This window comes from Apus apus, chromosome 3, assembly GCF_020740795.1.
Source record: "Apus apus isolate bApuApu2 chromosome 3, bApuApu2.pri.cur, whole genome shotgun sequence".
NCBI lineage: Eukaryota > Metazoa > Chordata > Aves > Apodiformes > Apodidae > Apus > Apus apus.
In genome coordinates, this window is record NC_067284.1 from 94,050,806 (window position 1) to 94,070,105 (window position 19,300).

General features: G+C 37.4%; 1 protein-coding gene across 11 annotated transcripts in view; it reads left to right on the forward strand.

Annotated features, from left to right (window-relative positions):
- The window catches only part of UTRN (utrophin), a 358,149-nt gene that overhangs the window by 294,476 nt on the left and 44,373 nt on the right, over nt 1-19,300 (forward strand). For all 11 annotated transcript variants that reach the window (XM_051613510.1, XM_051613511.1, XM_051613509.1 and 8 more), the window contains 2 exons: nt 4,540-4,741; nt 13,866-13,951. In XM_051613510.1, the coding sequence (XP_051469470.1) occupies nt 4,540-4,741; nt 13,866-13,951 (288 nt within the window). The remainder of the gene's footprint in view (nt 1-4,539; nt 4,742-13,865; nt 13,952-19,300) is intronic.

Here is a 19,300-nt window from a genome sequence, read left to right on the forward strand (position 1 = left end):
GGTGGCATTGAAAGACAAAACTGTATATATTTGGCACAGTCTTGAGCTTCCCTGTGAAAGAGATCTTGTCCCATAGTAGTTTTGTATGAGGCTATGGTTTCACCTCCCAGCAAGACTGAGGAGCATTACGAACTCTGTGTATATCAGTGTGCATGGTATAAAGTATGCATCAACATGGACCTGAAAACCAATAGCAGAGAAAGAATCCAGAAAGCAAAGTTAAATTCTCCTTTTTTTATGCTGTTCCCCAGGGAAGAATGAAAAAACAGACTGCACATGATGGATGCTAATCATCCTGCCTATTTCTGACAGGCACACAGATAGTCTAGCAACCTGTAAAGAACAAACTTCACTTTTATTACTTCTAATAAATTTTCAGGAGGATCTTGCTTCCTGCACTTGCCTTTACTGAAAAATATACCCATTTCTGTAAAAACTGTGACAGCTCTCCTCATTCACAGATTTCAAAAGTATCTGCCTATCAAAGTGAATGTTGCCTCCAGTTTCAGAGTAAGGGGGTGGAAAGATGACAGAGGGAAATATTAAGCAGGGGACTATTTCAGTTTGAAAGAGCCAGGAGTAAAAAATGTCATCTCTACAGATTAGATCTGCCTCATTATTTATTAAACTGTTTGCTTGCTCCATCTCTTTCATGGGAGGAGACAACAACCAGAAATATTGATTACATGCACATAGTTGACAGTGAGTTGTTCGTGAGTACACAACGTTGTGGGTTTTTAAGAAAGTCTCCACAGATTGTGTAGAAGGGTAAATGCTAAAAAAAATTTCTGTCTACTAACAGGAACACATTATGATGTAGCACAACATTATAGAGCACCTTCAAACGTATAATCAATGCTGTTCCTTTTGTCATTGTCTGCTTAGCAGATTATTTCTTGCCAGGGAACAGGTGAAATTCCCTTTGACTGCGATGATTCTCAGCCTGTTTCTGTCCTGTGAATGATTGCCAAAACACGGCATGTTCTAGCACCTCCTCTCTGAGAAAGGGGAAAGTAGTTAAGCCCTATCTAGAATTCTTTTATTGACTTCTTTTTTGTTGATAGTTTCGTTTTAAGGAAGGGAAAGTGTCACCTTCTGTGCCCCTGCCATTCAGTCTCTGATCAGAGTTTAGTCTTTAGTCTTCTTTAGTCTTCCATTACATTTCCTGTAATATTAACTCTGAATGATTTTTAAAGGTGGTTGGATGGAGAATGCCTCAGAAAGGCTTGTGCCTAAGGCAAAGAAACTGTCAAAACAAATCACTAGAAAATGAGATCATCATAAACTGTAAAATGTGACAAATTGCTGTCACAGCCACAATGTGTGTGTATCTGCAGAGAAGTCCAAGGGCAGAACTGAAGCTGGACACACAGTCCCACTTGCACCTGATAGGTTTTGACTTTGCAGTGAGGACTGGTAGCACAGTATTAATGCTATACAAGCAGGTTCAGGAGCATGAAATTGGAGAACTGCTACTTTGGAAAACTTTCTCATGCCAAGTCTCTCTTCCAACTCAGTAAGTGTCAAAAATAAACATGTTTCTGGGGAAGTTATTCTCTCCCACTCCCCCTGTGCATCTTTAGAAGCAAACAAGTAGAGTCACGTTTCATCTTGTTCTGGTTTTTGGAAAGTAGATTCCTGCAGAGACGACGTGTGTGTGTGTACTTACATGTATTTATTTTGCAGGAACCTGAGCAAGGTTGCACTTTGGAAAGAACAAATTCTTTATTAGCTTCTCTATCTCAGATTGAACGAGGCAGACATACTAAAGAGCACTCTCCTGCTGTAGCAGAAGAAGAATGAAGCCAGAGAGAGTATCCTATGTTGCAGTTGTACTGGGCAGCTATGCAGCACTAGGCTCTGGCTATAATGTTTTATTCTTGTGCAGCATAATTTAGTTCCTTTTCAAGAAATTATATTGCCCCAGATACTAAATTGTAATACTGGAAGGGAAAAGGGGAACAAAACAACAATGTATATTCAGAATTTATGTCACTGAGCTCCTATGTGTGATTTAAAATTTAAGAATGCTAATAGGAAAATCAACCACACGAGGCTAAGGAGTGAACATTAAGGCACACTGGACTAAAACCAGAAGCCATCCAGTCTTTTGCAGGAACTGTGATTATTCACAAGGTCTTTCTAATACAAAAGTGACATCGAGAGCATTATTGTCACTGATTCAATTGCCAATCCTGAGTCAAACTGTGACAAAAAGCTCCAGAGCAATTTCTGCTTGTTTGCTGTGGGGTTACAGCAGAGACAATTTTGCCATTACCACCTGCATATCATTACTTGCTCCTGAGTCAGTCAGTCACCTCTGCTTGAACTGTGCTGATTGACGTGGTTTCTGTTTATAGTTTTCCTCTGGGTAAGTCTCCTCGCTGTAGAAAGGATCCTTGTGTCCATTTGTTGCTTAACAGCAGGATTGGTCATTCAGCACATTTGAGCAGATGCAGAAAGGTACTGCAAAAATGCACTAGTAGTCATGTACAGTAGGCTTCATGCCAGCTACAGCATGCGAGTTTCAGGTTAGCTTTTCCCCATCTTCATAAAGACAGTTTATTTTAAAACTTTCAGAAATGGAAATGTAATGAGAAAATAATCCCTCTTTACATTAGCCCAATCCAGGAGCTCTGTTGGTGGATAGATTAAACCTTGCTATGACAGGGTAACTGTCTGTGCCCAAAGTTCGTACAGCCAGGGAAGTGCTGAAGTAACCAGGGATGGAATTAGGTTCCTCTGGTGGTTCTCCATGAATGGTGTCATCCAAAAGTGTAAGCTGTGCTTAATTTGCATTAGTACAGCAGTAGAGTTTCCTCTTTGTATGAAAATACTGAAAGCACTTCTCCCAGTTCCCTCTAGAATTCTTTGGCAAGACATGTTGAATGCAAGATCTTAATACCAGCAAATCAAGATGTGAAGTGAGCGGTCTTGCTGCAGTCTCTGTTGAATTTTCCTTTTCAGTGCAAGGGTGGTTTTGTTTAGCCAGGCCAAGTGGACTACAATTTTGTGACATTCCAAAGCATTCCAAGTATTCCTTGGCTTTAAAAAGGGTAGGTTGTAAGTATAAAAACAGGTTGAAAGAAATCCTACCTCCAAATTAGTTGCAATAATGTTGAGGGTTGATTGTTTTTTTTCCCTGTTCATCATGAAGGAGAAGCATGAAAAGTGGTCATCTCTCCTGCGTGCAGTATTTATGTGGCTGAATAGCATGTCAGAGTTGGCTTCATCCTCCTCCCCTCATACCTCAAAAAATAGCCTGTTTTGCATTGTGCTGTGGGTTTTGTTTTAGTTTTAAATATGCCTGAGTGTATTTTCTGGTGTATTATGTATTTTCCAGCTGTTGTAGAAAATTGTGCTGCAGTGGACTGCTGAATACTTTGGGTACCTCAGGTCAAACCTAGTGGCAAGGTGTTTTGCTGCAACTAGCAGTGTGCCTGTTTGGTAAATAAATGGCTGGCAGTTGTTTGCAAGCCCAAGAAATGGGCATTTAGGGAAAAAAGAAAATAAAGAAGGAGAGGAAAGGAGAGGAAAGGGAAAGGAAATGGAAAGGGAAGGGGAGAGTAAGGGAGGGGAGGCGAGGGGGCGGGGAGGGGAGGGAAGGGAACAAATGTAAAACCCCTGCAAGTCTGATGCTTTCAAGTTTGAACAGAATGTGCTGATGTCAGTGAGGCTTGTGAGGTACTGTTTCTCATTTTATAGTGATAGGAAGGGTAAATTGAGGAAACAGGATTGGGACTGTAACCTTCTGTCCCATAACCTTATCTTTTGGTAGGTGGTCATTGAGTTCTTCAAAGAAGTGTTCATAGTAGTTAGTGTTGTCTTGCTTCTTTTTTTCTGCTTTACTTACTTTCCAATCCAAGCTGGACTTACCTGATTTGCAGAGACTGTCGTTCTGGGGTCCTTATTGAGCATTATCGGTGCAGAGTAATTTACAACACATCTGAGATTGTCGTGTTTCATTTCCTTGGAGAGATGACATTTATAGTGTAAATGCATTATTGGCTCTACAGAAACCGCTCTTTATGAGCTCAGAATGTACTTCGACTTCATGCTGTACACTGTAGCAAGCGTGCTGATGTAGTGTAACTGTTTTGCTTAAGTCCTCACTTCTGTCAAAAACAGTCACTGCAAATTACACCACCATTTGACTTACATTATTTTTCCTTCTTTTGCACTGTAAGTTTCCTCTAATTACACAGACTACATCAGTGGCTTTTTAAATGTTCTGAGCAGTGCAGTGCTGCAATGGTGTTCTTGTTGATTCTTTTTTTTTTTTTTTAAATACATAGTACCAAAATGCTGTTGACTTCAAACAGAAAAGTTTTTCATTATGTTACTAAATGAAAGCGACTTCTTGACTTGTTGTCTGCAGTGTTTGCTACAATATTCGTGTGAACAAGTATTGTGACTGCTATGCTTGAGCATCTACATTAATGCCCTTTTTTGTTGTTGTTGGTTGGGTTTTGTTTGTTGTTTTTGTTTGTTTGTTTTATTTTTGTTTTGTTTGTTTTGTTTTTTTAAATCACCGGTTAGTGGACCTGCTGGATCTGAACACAACAAGTGAAATTTTCAAACAGCACAAGTTGAGTCAAAATGACCAGCTGATTGGTGTCCAGGATGTGATCAGCTGTCTCACTAGCATCTACAGTGGACTTGAAGAGAAACACAGAGATCTGGTGAATGTTCCTCTTTGTGTAGACATGTGTCTTAACTGGCTACTCAATGTATATGACAGGTAAGTAACAAAAAATAAATAAAATTATTCACAGTCTGTACCTTAGCAATATAATGTAGTAGTAACAAAGTATAAACCATCGAGACACAATTGATAAGATTTGCCCATCTAATGTATCAAAAATGCTAGACTTACAAGACTCTTGTTTATTTTTTAAGTTACTTTCATAGGGAAATGTTTGTGATAATAGAAAAAATTATAAAGCCTGAATATTTTTTTTAGTAAAAAGTCTACCTTTTAATAATTTTGCCTTTGTAATGAAAGTGCAGTTGCTTAAAATGACGTTTCTTATGCTGTCCTGCTCAGATATACTGAACTTACATTACATTGTTTACCAAAAAAACATTGAAGTGGTTTAAGGAAGTGTGTATGTGAGTAGAGAACTGAATATGCTGCTTTAGCTGTGTTTCTACTGTAAAAGTTCCAAATTGCCCAAATGGGTTGCTATTTGTACCAGATCCTATTTCTGCCACAGGTGGGGATAGTTATTTTTACTGTACTTATGCTTGTCTACTTTACACTTAATTACTGGCATGCCATAGTCCTGGCTGAGTTCCCTGTCCTGAATCCTCTGTCAGATGGTGGTTGTTTTGATCTCGGCACTAAAGCTTCTCTGAATCTGTAGACACAGCAGTGTCCTGGTCCCAGTTCATTTCCAGCACATGTAGCTTCTGCCTCATATAATTTCTGAGTGCTGGTGCAATATGATCCACCTGCCCTGGCAGCAAAGCCATATTTCCCAGTGGATTGGGAATTTGCTCAGAAGTGTTTGAGGATGCTTACAGTAAGAACTTGTAGGCTTATTTAAATGCACGTTTACAATTTCTGGAGAAAGCACTGAGTCTCAGAGGACATGAAAAAGTCCACCTCAGCAGCCCCTTGTGTGGTTTTGGCCAGTCTTTTCTGAGCCCCCAGACACTTCTTTCTTCTGCTGAATGTTGAACTCTGACCTACGTCCTGCCTCACACTACACCAGTCTGCATGACCTAAAATCAATATGTTTTTGTCTAGTGTGGTTTTGAGTCTTGAGTTGTTTGATCATTTTTTCTTAGTCATGTTTACTATTCTCATGTCCTTCTGTAGTAAAGACTGGGAATAGACTTGGTTTCCATGAAGTCCTCCGTTCTCTGTAATGTACCTCCTTACATTGCATGAGCAAAGGTTTTTTGAGTTTCTTCTGAAGCTGGCTAAAGACACAGCAGTGCAGTACATGGGGTGATCACTTTAGTGTGTCTAATTGAATATGTGTTTTTGTTCAGAGTTATACATAGAATTAAAAATCACAGATTCTAAGCTGCATGAAATCGGTTAGCAAATTTCTTTTTCTCCCCATTTGAAGATGAAAAGAGCAAAAGTATTTCTTGAGTAATGGCAGAAATTCTTATATGTGGCTTTGCAAAAGAGAGATGTTACCTCTTGACATATGCAGTATCTTCACTGCACTCAATCAGTACCGAATTCTAATAGTTCATAGCTTTTTGGGTATTTTCCCTCTAGCAGATTGCATGCCAGTACTTTGCTTTCTGGATATTTTATTTTATTTTTTATTTTAAATATTGTTGTAGGAAAGAGGGAAGGAGTGAAGAAAGTACATAAGACCATTTGTAATTTATTTGCCTATTATGCTTTGGCATTCAAATATTGCTGTTTAGTATTGTGACATTTCTGTTAGTTGGACTCCTCATTACTGCTGGAAAGTTGGAGAGCCCAATAACAACTAGGACTTCTTTCTGCAATTAATTTTATTTTGCACAGCTTTGTATTGTGGCTGAATGAACACTTCACATGCAAATAGAACAGTAGATCAAATGTGTTGCTTGACTTAAATGTTATTGGTTATTTAGAAGAATAATAATGTTACAGAGTTTCTTGTAGTTACTTGCTGATTTTTTTTTCCAGATTGCTTACAAATCCATTCTATTTTCTTCAGCTTACCTTTGCTTCCTAACTGCAGTTAGAAGTCAGTTGTTTCATCTGTTCATATTTAAAATGCAAATAGTAAGCAACAAACCTTTATTTTATTAATGATTCCCCTTGATTTAAAACAAAAACAAAACAAAAAAGGCTGAACAGGCACTAATTTTGAGCTGCCTTTTTTTTGTGTGTGTGTTGTTAGTTGTCCTTTAGGAAGAATTAATTTGTATCTTGGCATTTCCATTGTTTATTGCACTGGTGTTATACAGTGTTTCAAATCCTAAACTGCCTATAAAGAGAGTCTTTTAGTTGCATGCTATTAACCAGAGATTTAATTGATGATTCACAGATTGATGACAAACAGGGTAGTTCTTCAGACTTACCTACAGATTTTCTTTGGCCCTTAAACAGAAGCAGTTTGTTTTGAGAAATAGTAGGCAAGTCTGTTATGTATTTTCTGACACATCAGGAATGATTCATTCTTCAAGCTGAGTAGCAGAGAGGAACATTAAATTTATTTGGTGACTTTCACTTCTTCAAGGACTCAAAGGTTGTTCCAGGCAGCAACATCTGCCCTGTAAACATTTTCCAAAGTTAAAGTTCCTTGTTTTGGTTAGTCTAGAGTTTGGTTTGGGGTTTTTTGTTGTTGGTTTTGGTGTTTTTGTTTTGTTTTATTTGTTTGGTGTTTGTTTATGAAATAATAAATAAACAAATGTGTTGCATATTGCAATGAGATCTGTGAAGTAAATTGTTTGCTCTATGAAATCATTTAGCCAGGCCTGTGTTTAAATCATCCAAAAGCAATAGCTGATGGTTATTGTTCTGGAATATATATTGTCAAATTTTCTAAAATCTCCAACAGTAATTTCTGTGAAATGGGCTAATGGAATAATTCATCACCCCTTGAAATGAATTATTTTAGATAATTCAAAATCTGTCATACATAATATAGAATATGTGTACTAACTGTGGGGGATGACTCATTATTTCAATCAACATTACCCAATGCCCATAAAGAAACATTTACATGCACTGTTTTTAAAATTTTGCAATGTTTATCTGAATACTTTTATTTCCACTTTGAAATGTTCTTATTTTTGTGATGTTAGGATACTTTTGATAATTGCATTCTTTTCATTTTAATTTCTTTGGTCTAGGAAGGGTATCTATGGGACATGCACATATGTTCAAATCTGTCATTCATAATCATTCTCTATGGCCCAGTCTTCCCCTGAAGAATTAGAACTTTGTTATTTACTGTTGCACTTATACACCTGGCAAATTCTAACAGTTAGTAACATCCTGGTAAGGCCTGGGATAAGTTCAGTAAAATCTGAACTTCTGAGGAATAATAAGGGTAGAGAGACCTGCACAGTCAGCCTTAACTTTATTCCTTGGTTTTGGTGGTAGCTGATGGAAATTTTTTGCATGCATTCCAGTTGCATTCCCTGTGTTGATGATAGCTGTCTTGACCCACAGAGATTTCTCTGGGAGCTACTTGGACTCCACTGTGATCAAGGGAAGGTATCTTTGGGGACCTTTAGAGATCTATCAGGCTGCCTTCTGTTTTTGGGTTATGTAGATAACTGGTAGCTGCCATCCTTGATAGTCCTTAGTTTTACCTGCTAGTGCCTGAAGTTCTCATGCTGTTTCCCTGCACTCCCAGAGGGACATAGGTTTCCTCTGGACGATATTGCTTAAATTGTTTTCCATTGATTTTCCAGCTATCCCTATTGCATATTTCTGTTTGCAATCTCATGTTCTTAATCAACTCCTCTGTCTGATAACTTTTTTATTGTCTGGCTAACTCCAGTGTGCAGCCATGCCCATCACTGGTTGCCTCTTTGGCATTACATTGTTCACAGATTTCAGTAAGATGTTTATTATGTCTGGCTGTGCCATCATGATACTACAGAATACTTGTGTACCACTGCTGGTAACCATAGTTTTGTATGCTTATATTCAACAATCTAATGTCAATTATATCTTGATTAGTACATTTATAATTTACAGATGTCACAGGCCTCTGTTTTTACTATGGTGGAGACTGTGTTTGCGTGTCAAAGGAGTTTTGGATCTTAATATTCTGTATTAGGATGTTACTTAGAAAAATGAATAAATTTTGCATTTGATGGTTGTGTGATTATGGAATGTTTTTGGGTAGTTCATTAAACTAATTTTCTTGGCAAGATATATCTGCAGATAATTTTAACCCTGCTTTAATGTCTATCATTGAATTTCCTAGGTGTTTGAGCAGAAAGAGGAATGTTAGTTTTAGGATGTAGCATGCTGTTTTGTAGCTGAGGTAATCCTGTGGCCAAGTAGTGCTGAACTATTTTATGACTCCCAAGAGCTCCACACAGCTTGCACCCAATGTAGTGACCTTGGAATCATAGCTGGTTTGTTTGTTTGGAGTTCAGTTTAAACAAATCTTGATTAGCAAGGGAATTCACAAGGCCTAGCTCACATCTATTTCCATTGTGTGTTGCCTGTTCTTCCCTCTCTCTCCTGCATCCTCTATTTCTCATATCTGCTGTGCTAAAATACAGGATAAAAACATTCTCTGATACTACAGCCATTTCTAGCTCACCCTTTTTCCCTAATTTGCTTATGCTTTTGTGTTGTAGTGACAGTCATCAGTTTTTATGTAAAGCAGCTCTTTGGTATTCTCTGCAGCTGTGTTGGATCTCTGAGTCAGCTCTTTGCTTGGATGGAGAGTCCAAACCATACAATGAAGTCATATGTGCTCCATTGCCAATCCAGACTTAATACCTATGCAACATGGTACCCTCCCATGCCCTTGACTAAATGATCTAGTTTGCTGATTTCCCACTAAACTGGTCCTCTCTGTAGTACATACTTTCAACACGCTCTCCTACCATGCCTGGAAATTAAGTATGCCTTTTCTTTTTAATGCCTATTTTGGCAGGTTTGAAAGTTTAATTACTTCTGGGTTCTGTGCCACCTTCTGATTGGCAATGGATGAAGGTGCAACTGGGGGATCATACCTGAGACATACTGGCCAGAGCTTGCCTGGTGCATATGTACAGACAACAGAATCAACTACTACAAAACCAAGGATTTATTTATTTCTTCCTCATCCTTTTCTCTCTTTCCTCTCACCTTCCCCACTAAAGCAATAAAATTCCAGTTCACTTGGTGAAGGAGAAGAATGTCAGGATCACACTATAAGAGCAATGAATCCTTAGACTTTTTATTGCCTGGGGAGAAGGTTTAGATATGTCCAGAGGGTCAAATGGGCTTTAGTAAGCAAGAACAATGCTTCTCACAAGCCACTGTAAAGGTTTTGTCCTTTTTTACTTGAAGACAGGTCAGAGGTCAATAACGTGCCACTTCTATAATGCCTTTCACTGTTGTATTGACTGAGAATGGATGAGTTTTCTCTAAACCAATAATGGTTCAGATTTCCTTTCATCATCTGAGCTGCTTGAAGTGGTCTTATCAATTGATTTTGTAATGACAAGTACACTTGTGTTGCTCTGAAGTCTATCTGCATAGTGTGCTGACACTTCATTCTAAATACTTGACCTATAAATTCAACTGAATTCAAGTACTAAAGCATTTTCTAAACCTTCCTCCTGTAAGATCTTAATTTTTAGATATTTCTACATACCAGTTAGATGGCTGTGTTGCCATTCAGAGGGACCTTGACAGACTGAAGAAAGGGGACAACAGGAACCTTTTGGTTCAATGAAAACGCCATATCCTGCCCCTGAGGAGGAATAACCCCATACACCAGTACAGGCTGGAGGATGACTGGCTGGAAAGCAGGAAAGGCCCTGGAAATCCTGGTGGACACCAAGTTGAATGTGAGCCAGTAAATTGCACTTGTAGCAAAATAGTCCAACAATCTCCTGGGCTGCATTACGAAAACCATTCCCAGCAGGTCGAGGGAGGTGATCCTTCCCTTCTATTTGGCAGTGGTGAGACATATTTGGAATGCTGGGTCAAATTCTGGGCTCTGTGGGACAAGAGAGACATGGACAAAATGGAGCAATCCAAGTACAGTGAAGATTATTAAGGACTTATAGAATCTGATGTGTCAGGGAGGCTGAGAGAGCTGGAACTCTTCAACCTGAAGAAGTCTCAAGGGGGATCTTGTCATTGTGCATAAATTCCTAGTGGGAGCAGCAGAGAAGAGGTAGCCAGGCTCTTTTAAGTGGCGTCCAGTGACAGGACAAGAGGCAGTAGGCACAAACTGAAACACAAGAAATTCTGCTTAAATTTTAAACAAAATAGAAAAACATTCTTTCTAATGTGAGGGTGATCAACAGTGACACAGATTGCTCAGAGAAGCTGTGTGGTCTCCATCCGTGAAGATACTCAAAACCTGACTGGATACAGTCCAGGACAGTCTCCTCCTACTTCCAACCTCAGTGGTTCTGTGACTCTCTAAGCTGGGAAAACTTAAAGCATTGAATAAAAAGTGTCAATGCTACTAAGTCTCTAAGTTTGATGGTTTTTTTTGTTATTGTTTGATTGGTTTTGATGTGGATCTTTTTACTTATGTATACAATTTCCGTGTTAATATTTAGCTGTTTCCAAGAGAAAGGCTAGGGAAAAAACTGTTGCTCTTCAGAAGAAAAAAAAAAACAAACAATCAAACAAACAAAAAAAACCAAACAAACAAAAAATTGCAGACTTTGCAATTCTTTTTTATATTTTATTGAGGAAATGCTTTCTGTGCAAAGGAGGCTTTTCACAATCCCTGTAAGACCCCGCTGAAATCTGGAGAAGTTTGAAGCACATATCACACACAGAATCACACAAACTTATTCTGGTTGGAAAAGATGATTAAGATAATCTAGTCCATCCATAACCTAACTACTAACCACTAAGCTAACTCTACCAAGTCCAGTATTTAAACCATGTTCCTAAGCAGCACATCTAAATGTCTTTTAAACACCTCCAGGTATGGTGATTCAACTACCTCCCTGGGCAGCCTATTCCAGTATTTAGCTACCCTTTCAGGGAAGAAGTTTCTTCTAGTATCTAAATTAAACCTCCCCCGGTGCAACTTGAATCCATTTCCTTTTGTCCTGTTTCTTGTTAGTGGGGACAAGAGACCAACCCCCACCTGGCTACAACCTCCTTTCAGGTAGTTGTAGAGAGCGATAAAATCTCTCAGCCTCCTTTTCTCCAGGCTAAACAATCTCCTCAGACAGTTCCCCCAGACACTCTTCATAAGGCTTGTGTTCTGGATCCTTTACCAGATTTGTTGCCCATGTCTGGACTCACTCCAGCACCTTGGTGTCTTTCTTGTAGTGAGGAACCTAAAATTGAACACAGTATTTGAGGTGTGACCTCACCAGTGCCAATTACAGGGGGACGATCACTTCCCTAGTCTTGCTGGTCACGCTATTTCTGATAGAAGCCAGGATGCTGTTGGCCTTCTTGGCCATCTGGGCACTCTGCTGGCTCATATTCGGTTGAATGTCAATCAACACGTGGTGAGCACTTATGCCAGCTCCCTCAATACCCTTGGGTGTATCCCATCTGGCTCCATAGATTTGTGTATGTCTAAGTGGTGCAGAAGGTCACTAACCACATCCTTTTGGATTAAGGGAGTTTCAAGCTGCTCCCCATCCCTGTCTTCTAGAGAGGCATCCACCCTGACCTTTTAGCTGCATATTTTTTTTCTGAACTTCATAAACAGATTCTTTAGTCAATCCTGAGTTAAATCAAAGCCAGATGAATGTTCTGCTTTTGCTTTTTTTTTGCTTTTTTTTTTTCCTTTTTTTTTTTTCCATTTAATACAAAGTTAAAACACAGACAACCCTACATAGGAAAGAATGATGAAAGAACTTCATTAAGGTTGCAAACTGAGCCATTTACACGTTAAGATATGCCAGAATGATGTAGAGTCTATGATTGAAAGAGGTAATTTGAAGCTAAGCTTGAATGTATAAAATAGGTGACACTTTTATAACATTCTGGAAAATTGGGTCCTGATTTTCAAACTAGACAGTACAAGTAATGGGTGTTTTTGATTAATTTGGCAATAATTTCTCTGTACTTCTGTTCTATCTTGTGGAATAGAGTGTCTAGTTTCCTTAGATTAGGTGATGGTGGTGAAGACAAATGTATTAATATTTGTGAGGCACTTAGCTAATTTAGTGAGAGCACAGAAGTAAATTAATAATTTTTTTATTCAGCACAACATTTATGAAGTGAATCAGACAGCAGACCATATGTTGAAAGGATAGGACAGAGAGAGATACCTATTAACTACTGCAGAAGTAATTAAAGGATATATCACTTCTGCATGACAGAACAGACCAAAGTAACTTTTGTGGTCATATTAATTTTAATATTGTGTTACTGGTGAAGGACCCAGCTAACCTTAAATGCAGGGGTTGTATATAATACAATTTAGCTACTGTTTTCTTTATTTGTGTGCTATGTCTCCTCTAAAGACAAATTGTGTGATGTTTTTTGATCTTTGAAATAAAATATCATCAGATCTTTTAAGGATGTTTCTGCACTTATCTTTTTGAACTTTTAAATTGTCCTTTTCCATGTACCCTTGTTTATTGCTGTTGGTTTTATCTTTTTGAACAGTACTTCTATTGCGGGTTTAGAATCACTTGCTTTGGTAGCCACTTACCTGTTCTCAAGTTGATTAAAGTTTTTTAGGTTTGGCCATTATATTTTTTTCCATTTTTGACAAGGTGAGCCTGAAGTCACATTGCTTAGAAAGAACAACAGCTTCACATCATTTAATTGCTGCACGTGGTTGGCTGTTTATGTCCTGTTACACATGTATGTCAGAGCGTTTTAAACATCAAAGGAAAAAATGAATTGAAAAAATCGACAAATTACTGTGCTATGAAAACTTGGTTCTACTTTGCAGTCTTTGTGTTTTACACTGGGTAACAGGCTTTCCTGCTGTGTGCTCCTGTATTTTTTTCAGTGTATGTCACATTATTAAATCACGTTGAGTGATTTACATAGCTAAATGTCTGCCCTTTTGGAGTAATATGAACTGTTTTGACATGTAAACCACTTAGAAGGTGACCTGAGCTTTTGTACGAGAAGCGTTATTAATGTGATCTGTAGTGTTAATTTGTTTTGAGATTTGAAATGTTTTTGAAGTAGGGCTCACCAATGCCTTTGCATTTTTAATACATTTGAGTTGGTATGGTATAAAATTAAACTGTATTAAGTTGTCTTATCTTTATAATTTCAGTGGCCGAACTGGAAAAATTCGAGTGCAGTCCCTGAAAATTGGCTTGATGTCTCTTTCTAAGGGCCTTCTGGAAGAGAAGTACAGATGTAAGGAAGCATGTACTTTTATAAAATGCTTACATCATATATTTAAGTCATGTATAATAATAATAATACACATTGTAGCAGAATTTGTAGTGAATCATTTCTCATGCCTGTAGCAAGACAGTGTTCTTGTAAGTAAAATAGAATTGTTGGTTTTGTTACCATCTGTGACAATGCAGAAAGTAGGATTTGCATCCTGATTGGGAAGTATTGATGTCAATTATGCATCCTCATAATGCACAGTATTGTGCTCCCGAAAACTAAAGGAGAATGTAGCCATATGGAAGCTAGAGAAGTGTTCTATTTGACTGATTTGCTCTCTTTTTGTGTGTGTATACGGTTTGTTTAGGGAAAATTCAAGCAAGTAGGTTTTGATTGGAATTGATTGATATGTCTGATAAAGCAAAGAAATACATAAAAAACCCAGCAATTGTATTTTGTGGTATATGAGAAAGTTAATCTGAACTCTGAAACAGTTTTCCAGCACCAGTGCTTCCTGCTAGAATTATACAATGAAAGTTGAAATTTTGTTGATTTAACTAATCTCTTAAGCTTGACAAACAATAAGCAGTTTTCACAATAATAATTGCAGGACTGTAAGAGAAATGAGTAATTTTATGGCAAAATCTCCTGACAAATACAGAACAACAGATTAAGCACTATTTAAGAACATCCTAGGTTGATGTACAGTTATATATTATGAACATAATCTTTAAATTACTATTCTTTGCGGTAGTTTCTTGACACATTTCAGAAACACATGTAAAATATGTATAGAGACTATATTTGCTGTGTACCATAGGAGCTCTGCAAAAATTTCTGCTTTCCTTAGAGGCATTTGAAGGTAAACTTGGTTATTAACATTGACCAAAAGTACAGGTATGTCATGCATTGGGGCATATTTCAACATCTGAACTTGAGCCCGTACTACGACTTCGAGTTTTTTAGTTTCCTTATGTCATTTGGAATATCTGTAAGTTAGTCTATAACTAGATCAGCTTGGCAGACATACATTTGTTCAGTAATGACAATTGAGGAGGTAATTTGCTATTCCATGTGATATAAAAAGCTTTAATAAAGTATAGCAGTTACTTATACTATGGATAATGAGGATGGTTACCCTACCAAAATATGGTTAAAAAAAACCCCAAGACTTGGGAATAAATGTGCATTAAATTGCTACCGGTAATTAATTAGTATACTTACAGTTACCAAATACAGGCATGTAAGCAGAAGGAAGAAATTAGTAGAACAAATTAATTTTTATATTGTTATTTTTTGTGTATTAGTAAAATAAAAAGGGCAGTGCAGTTGACCTTCATTTTTCTTTCTCACCTTTGTGGAGATATCAAGCTTTTGTTATTTTTTTTTTTTCTTTCTTTCTTTAATGTAAAGCCGTTTTGTATATTTGTTTGTTTTAATTTTGTTTTAATAGCAACCTTTAATCACATTTATTTCCAGAAAAAAAAAAACCACAACAAAAAACTGCATGTTCATTTCCATCATAGGTAGAATCTCCTCACTTGACACTTTTTTAAAAATATGTTTTGCCAGATGAATTTCTGTGATTTTTTTTTAATTAAGCTTCTTATTAAGATGCTTGACTTCAATATTGACATGAGAATGAATCTTTAATTTAAAAAGTACAAGTTACTTTAGAAGAAAGATTTAAACCTCAATTAAAGAATGCCTAGTCTTGAAAATGTTTAAAGAGATGCTTAACTTCAAGGACACACCTGGATGCTCCTGTGAATAAAAATGGACCTGCAAATGTAATTGAGTTGCTGTGAGCTGGTTATGTCTATGCTTGTAGAGCAAACAGGCAATGGCCTCTTATTGTCAGTGAGGCCAATGACCTGGTCTGGCTGTATCCATCTTATGCTCTCCTCACTCCCCAAAACAGGGGTGGCAGGAGGAGCACATATGAGCTACCTGTTGGAAATTATCCCAGACCCTGCCTTACTCTCACATCATTCCTGTCTCTTCAGTGAGCAGGAGTTAGTTGACCTTGATCCAAAAGCATGACGGATACACTTCTAGCAGCTTAACACTGTGAATGACTCTGTTCCAGTGCCTGGGCCTGCACCCTGGTACACTGCTTAGTTAATGGATATGGAAGTAACCTTAAAAAATAGAAAAGAAAAAAAAGGTGCACATGACAAAAAAAAAAGTAGGAGCTTAACTCTAAAACACTCAGAATACAGTAGACAAAACACTGCTCCTTTTTGCCACTAGTTGTTCATACATTATTACAAGACTTCTGAAAACTGTGGGAAAGTGTTCTTAAAATGTAAATTTCAATAATATCAGCAAGTATTTGTAACAGTAAAAATGTTAATGTGCATGTGTGATTATTCACAGCAAGTTTTATGCTTGGCCATGCAATCAGGGGACAAGTTATGTCTCAGGGTGTATGGATTTCATGAGGGACAGCAGGAATTTTATAGTCTCTCCAGCTTTACAGGTGGAGAAGAGTAATAGCATTGTGTAATAACGTGGCATACAATTGTGTGAATTTTGCTCTTACCTGGATTTATTTTTATCACAGAAAGCCCAGACTGGTGGCAGAAAGACAGAACATGCATGCAGTTTTATTTAGTGCGTAGTTTTGAAGATTTTTGGTCATACCATACCATTTAACGCATAAAAACTGTAGGGTCTAAGGTGAAAAAGGGCTACTTGAAAAATCTGAACTGTGAAGCAGCTTTCAAGTGATGCATATGATCCTTGGGATGTGATTTTTTTAATGTTATGTTTCTGTTGTTAATTTTCAAACCATTTGGTACAAACACTGAAATATTTAAAAAAAAAAGTGTGAGGGAGAAAATAATGTGCATCCTCTTTATAACAATGTATATGAATAAATGATTGCACATTTTCCATTTGGCATGTTTTAAAATATATTTTGGTGCACCTATGGAGTCTTTATCACTAGATTCCTTGGAGCTGCTTGGATGGTAGCTCAGACTGCTCAGCTTTGAAAGTGCAAGGCAACTTCAGCAAAGACATAAAATGTGTGTCATGGACATCTTACTAGTAACTATCTTCCTACCATCTCTGTAGGAATTAAATAAACTTTTCAACATTTTAAAGTATCCTCTTCTATACATTTTTTCAGGTTGTCCAGCTAAGTTGCAGTTTATGTCCCACTGGCTGTAATCCTTGAGGTTCTACAGGGAGGCTGAAATGAATTTAAGATTAACTAATTTTTTTTATTTGTTTCTTCTTTTTTTTCCTATGGCTCAGATCTGAATATTTTTTTTCTTTCCTTCCCTATTCGTGCTTTTTGTCCTGTTGGTATAGTCCCTTATTTATACAGCTTAGCTTTTATATCAGTTAATTTTATGTGTAAACTCATATAATATGTATGTACAATTTAAAAACTCCCATCACACTGAAGGCATTGTGAGTTTGGGAAGAGAGGATACCATCCATAAACTCCCTTGCACTTAAACACTCATCAGTTATGGCACAACTTCCAGTGTTAAGATTTATTTTTTGTTTAAGTGGAGTGTCTTGGGGGAGTTTGAGCTCTTCAAAGGTATTTGCTGATTCCCTGCCTGGATCAACCCTAACTGATTGCTCTCCCTATTCCCCTCTCTTGTGGCTTCGGTTTTCCTCTAATTACTAGCTCCCCAATCAACTGAAGGCTTAGGGCTTGGGAAATTACTTCATCTTCCTCTGAACTACAGCAGTTATTTAGTGTCTGTTTCCACTGTAAGCTGATGCGAAGAGAATAAAACAAGCTTTTGTTGGTTGGTTGGTTTTTTTGGTTGTTGTTTTTTTTTATCGTGTCAAGTCTTTTTAAACTGACTCTTAGAAACTGAAAAACTATTCCAACCACAGCTGAAGAGGCTATCCAGGATCTGGGATTGCCAAGATGAGCCTGCAACTGTTCTGTCACTGCTATTGTCCATGGGGTTTTCCTCTCACCACAAAGTGCTGAAGCTTTTGTAGCATTTGTTCGACTAGGCAAGAGAGGGGCAAGGAAAAAAATAAATAAATTCAGTCATCTGGATTTCTATTTTGTGAAAATCCTTTCTTCTGCCTCAGCCCCCTTTGCCAAGAAAAGAAGTATGACCAGACTTTATGAAGCACACTGAAAAAGCTTCACAGTTGCTCCAAATGAAGGACAAAACAATTTACAGAGTGTAGTAAGAGTTCCTCTTGAGTGTTTCTGAACAAAATTTCTCTGTTTCTCAATGAGAAGTGCAGTCAGACTGAATTTTCAAATGTATTTTTTTTCTACTCTATTAATGGTTGCTCTGGTGGAAAACTTGAAAAATAAGAGAACAGTATAAAAGGATTTTCCCCCCCCCTTTTTTTTAAAGATTACTGGAAGCCTCAAGCCACTGAGTGCAAAAGGAGAATGTAAAAGTCAACTTGAATGAACACAAAGTATTCACTTCTATTTCTTCTGTAATTTATAAAAATCACATTATTTAAAAATATTTCTGGAATTAACTCAGTGTTGAAAATATTTTCAGGAGAGATTAATCTTGTGAATAAATATCAATATACACAGCTACAAAGTTTACAGAGTTCATAAATGAAGGGTTGTTAGCAGAAACATGTTGAAAATTTTAACAATTAAAAATGTCCAGTCAAATAAAGTGTTTTAAGAAGCACTTAAGAAATATTATCTGTACTGCAGACAAGCCTATTAATTCAGTGCTTTACTTTGACTCTTAAGTAGGTAAAAGCAATATCTTTCTTCCCAATAAGTGTCTGTGTCTGGAAGAATTTTCTTGAATCCCCTTCAGCCTCATTTTTTTCTGTTGTCACAGTCATTCCAAAACATCCACTTGTACTGCAGGTTTCCTACCTTAGGGAAAGGGAATAATTAAAGGGAAATTAGGTAGAAGCAGACATGGTTAACTGGGAAGGAAATGTGATTCATGTTAAGCTTGAGATGTCCTGCTGGCTGCAGCTCGTGCTTTAAGCTATTTCACTTGGCCAACCTTCACTTGTGCTAATTTCTAGTTCAGAGCAAACTGCTTCTGTCCCCAAACAAAGGATGGCATAGACTTTAGCATAACTTACAGATTTCTGAAATATTGTTTTCTTCTTCCCAAGTGATAACATAGCAAATTTATTAAATATTAGGGGTGCAATGGGGTAATGATGAATTAGAACAAAAAAATGTTATGATTTTGTGTTGTCTGTTTTGTTTTGTCACACAGCTGCTCCTAGGTAAAATAGGAATTGCAATGTACAGTTTTACCAAGAGATGCCATAAAAGGCTGTCTAGTTTAATTAATTTGTCCTTGCTTTTCTCATTTGTATGGTTGCAAATCAAGAAAACGTAGTCAACATAATCAAGATTAGGTGAGTGTAAAGCATTGTAAATGG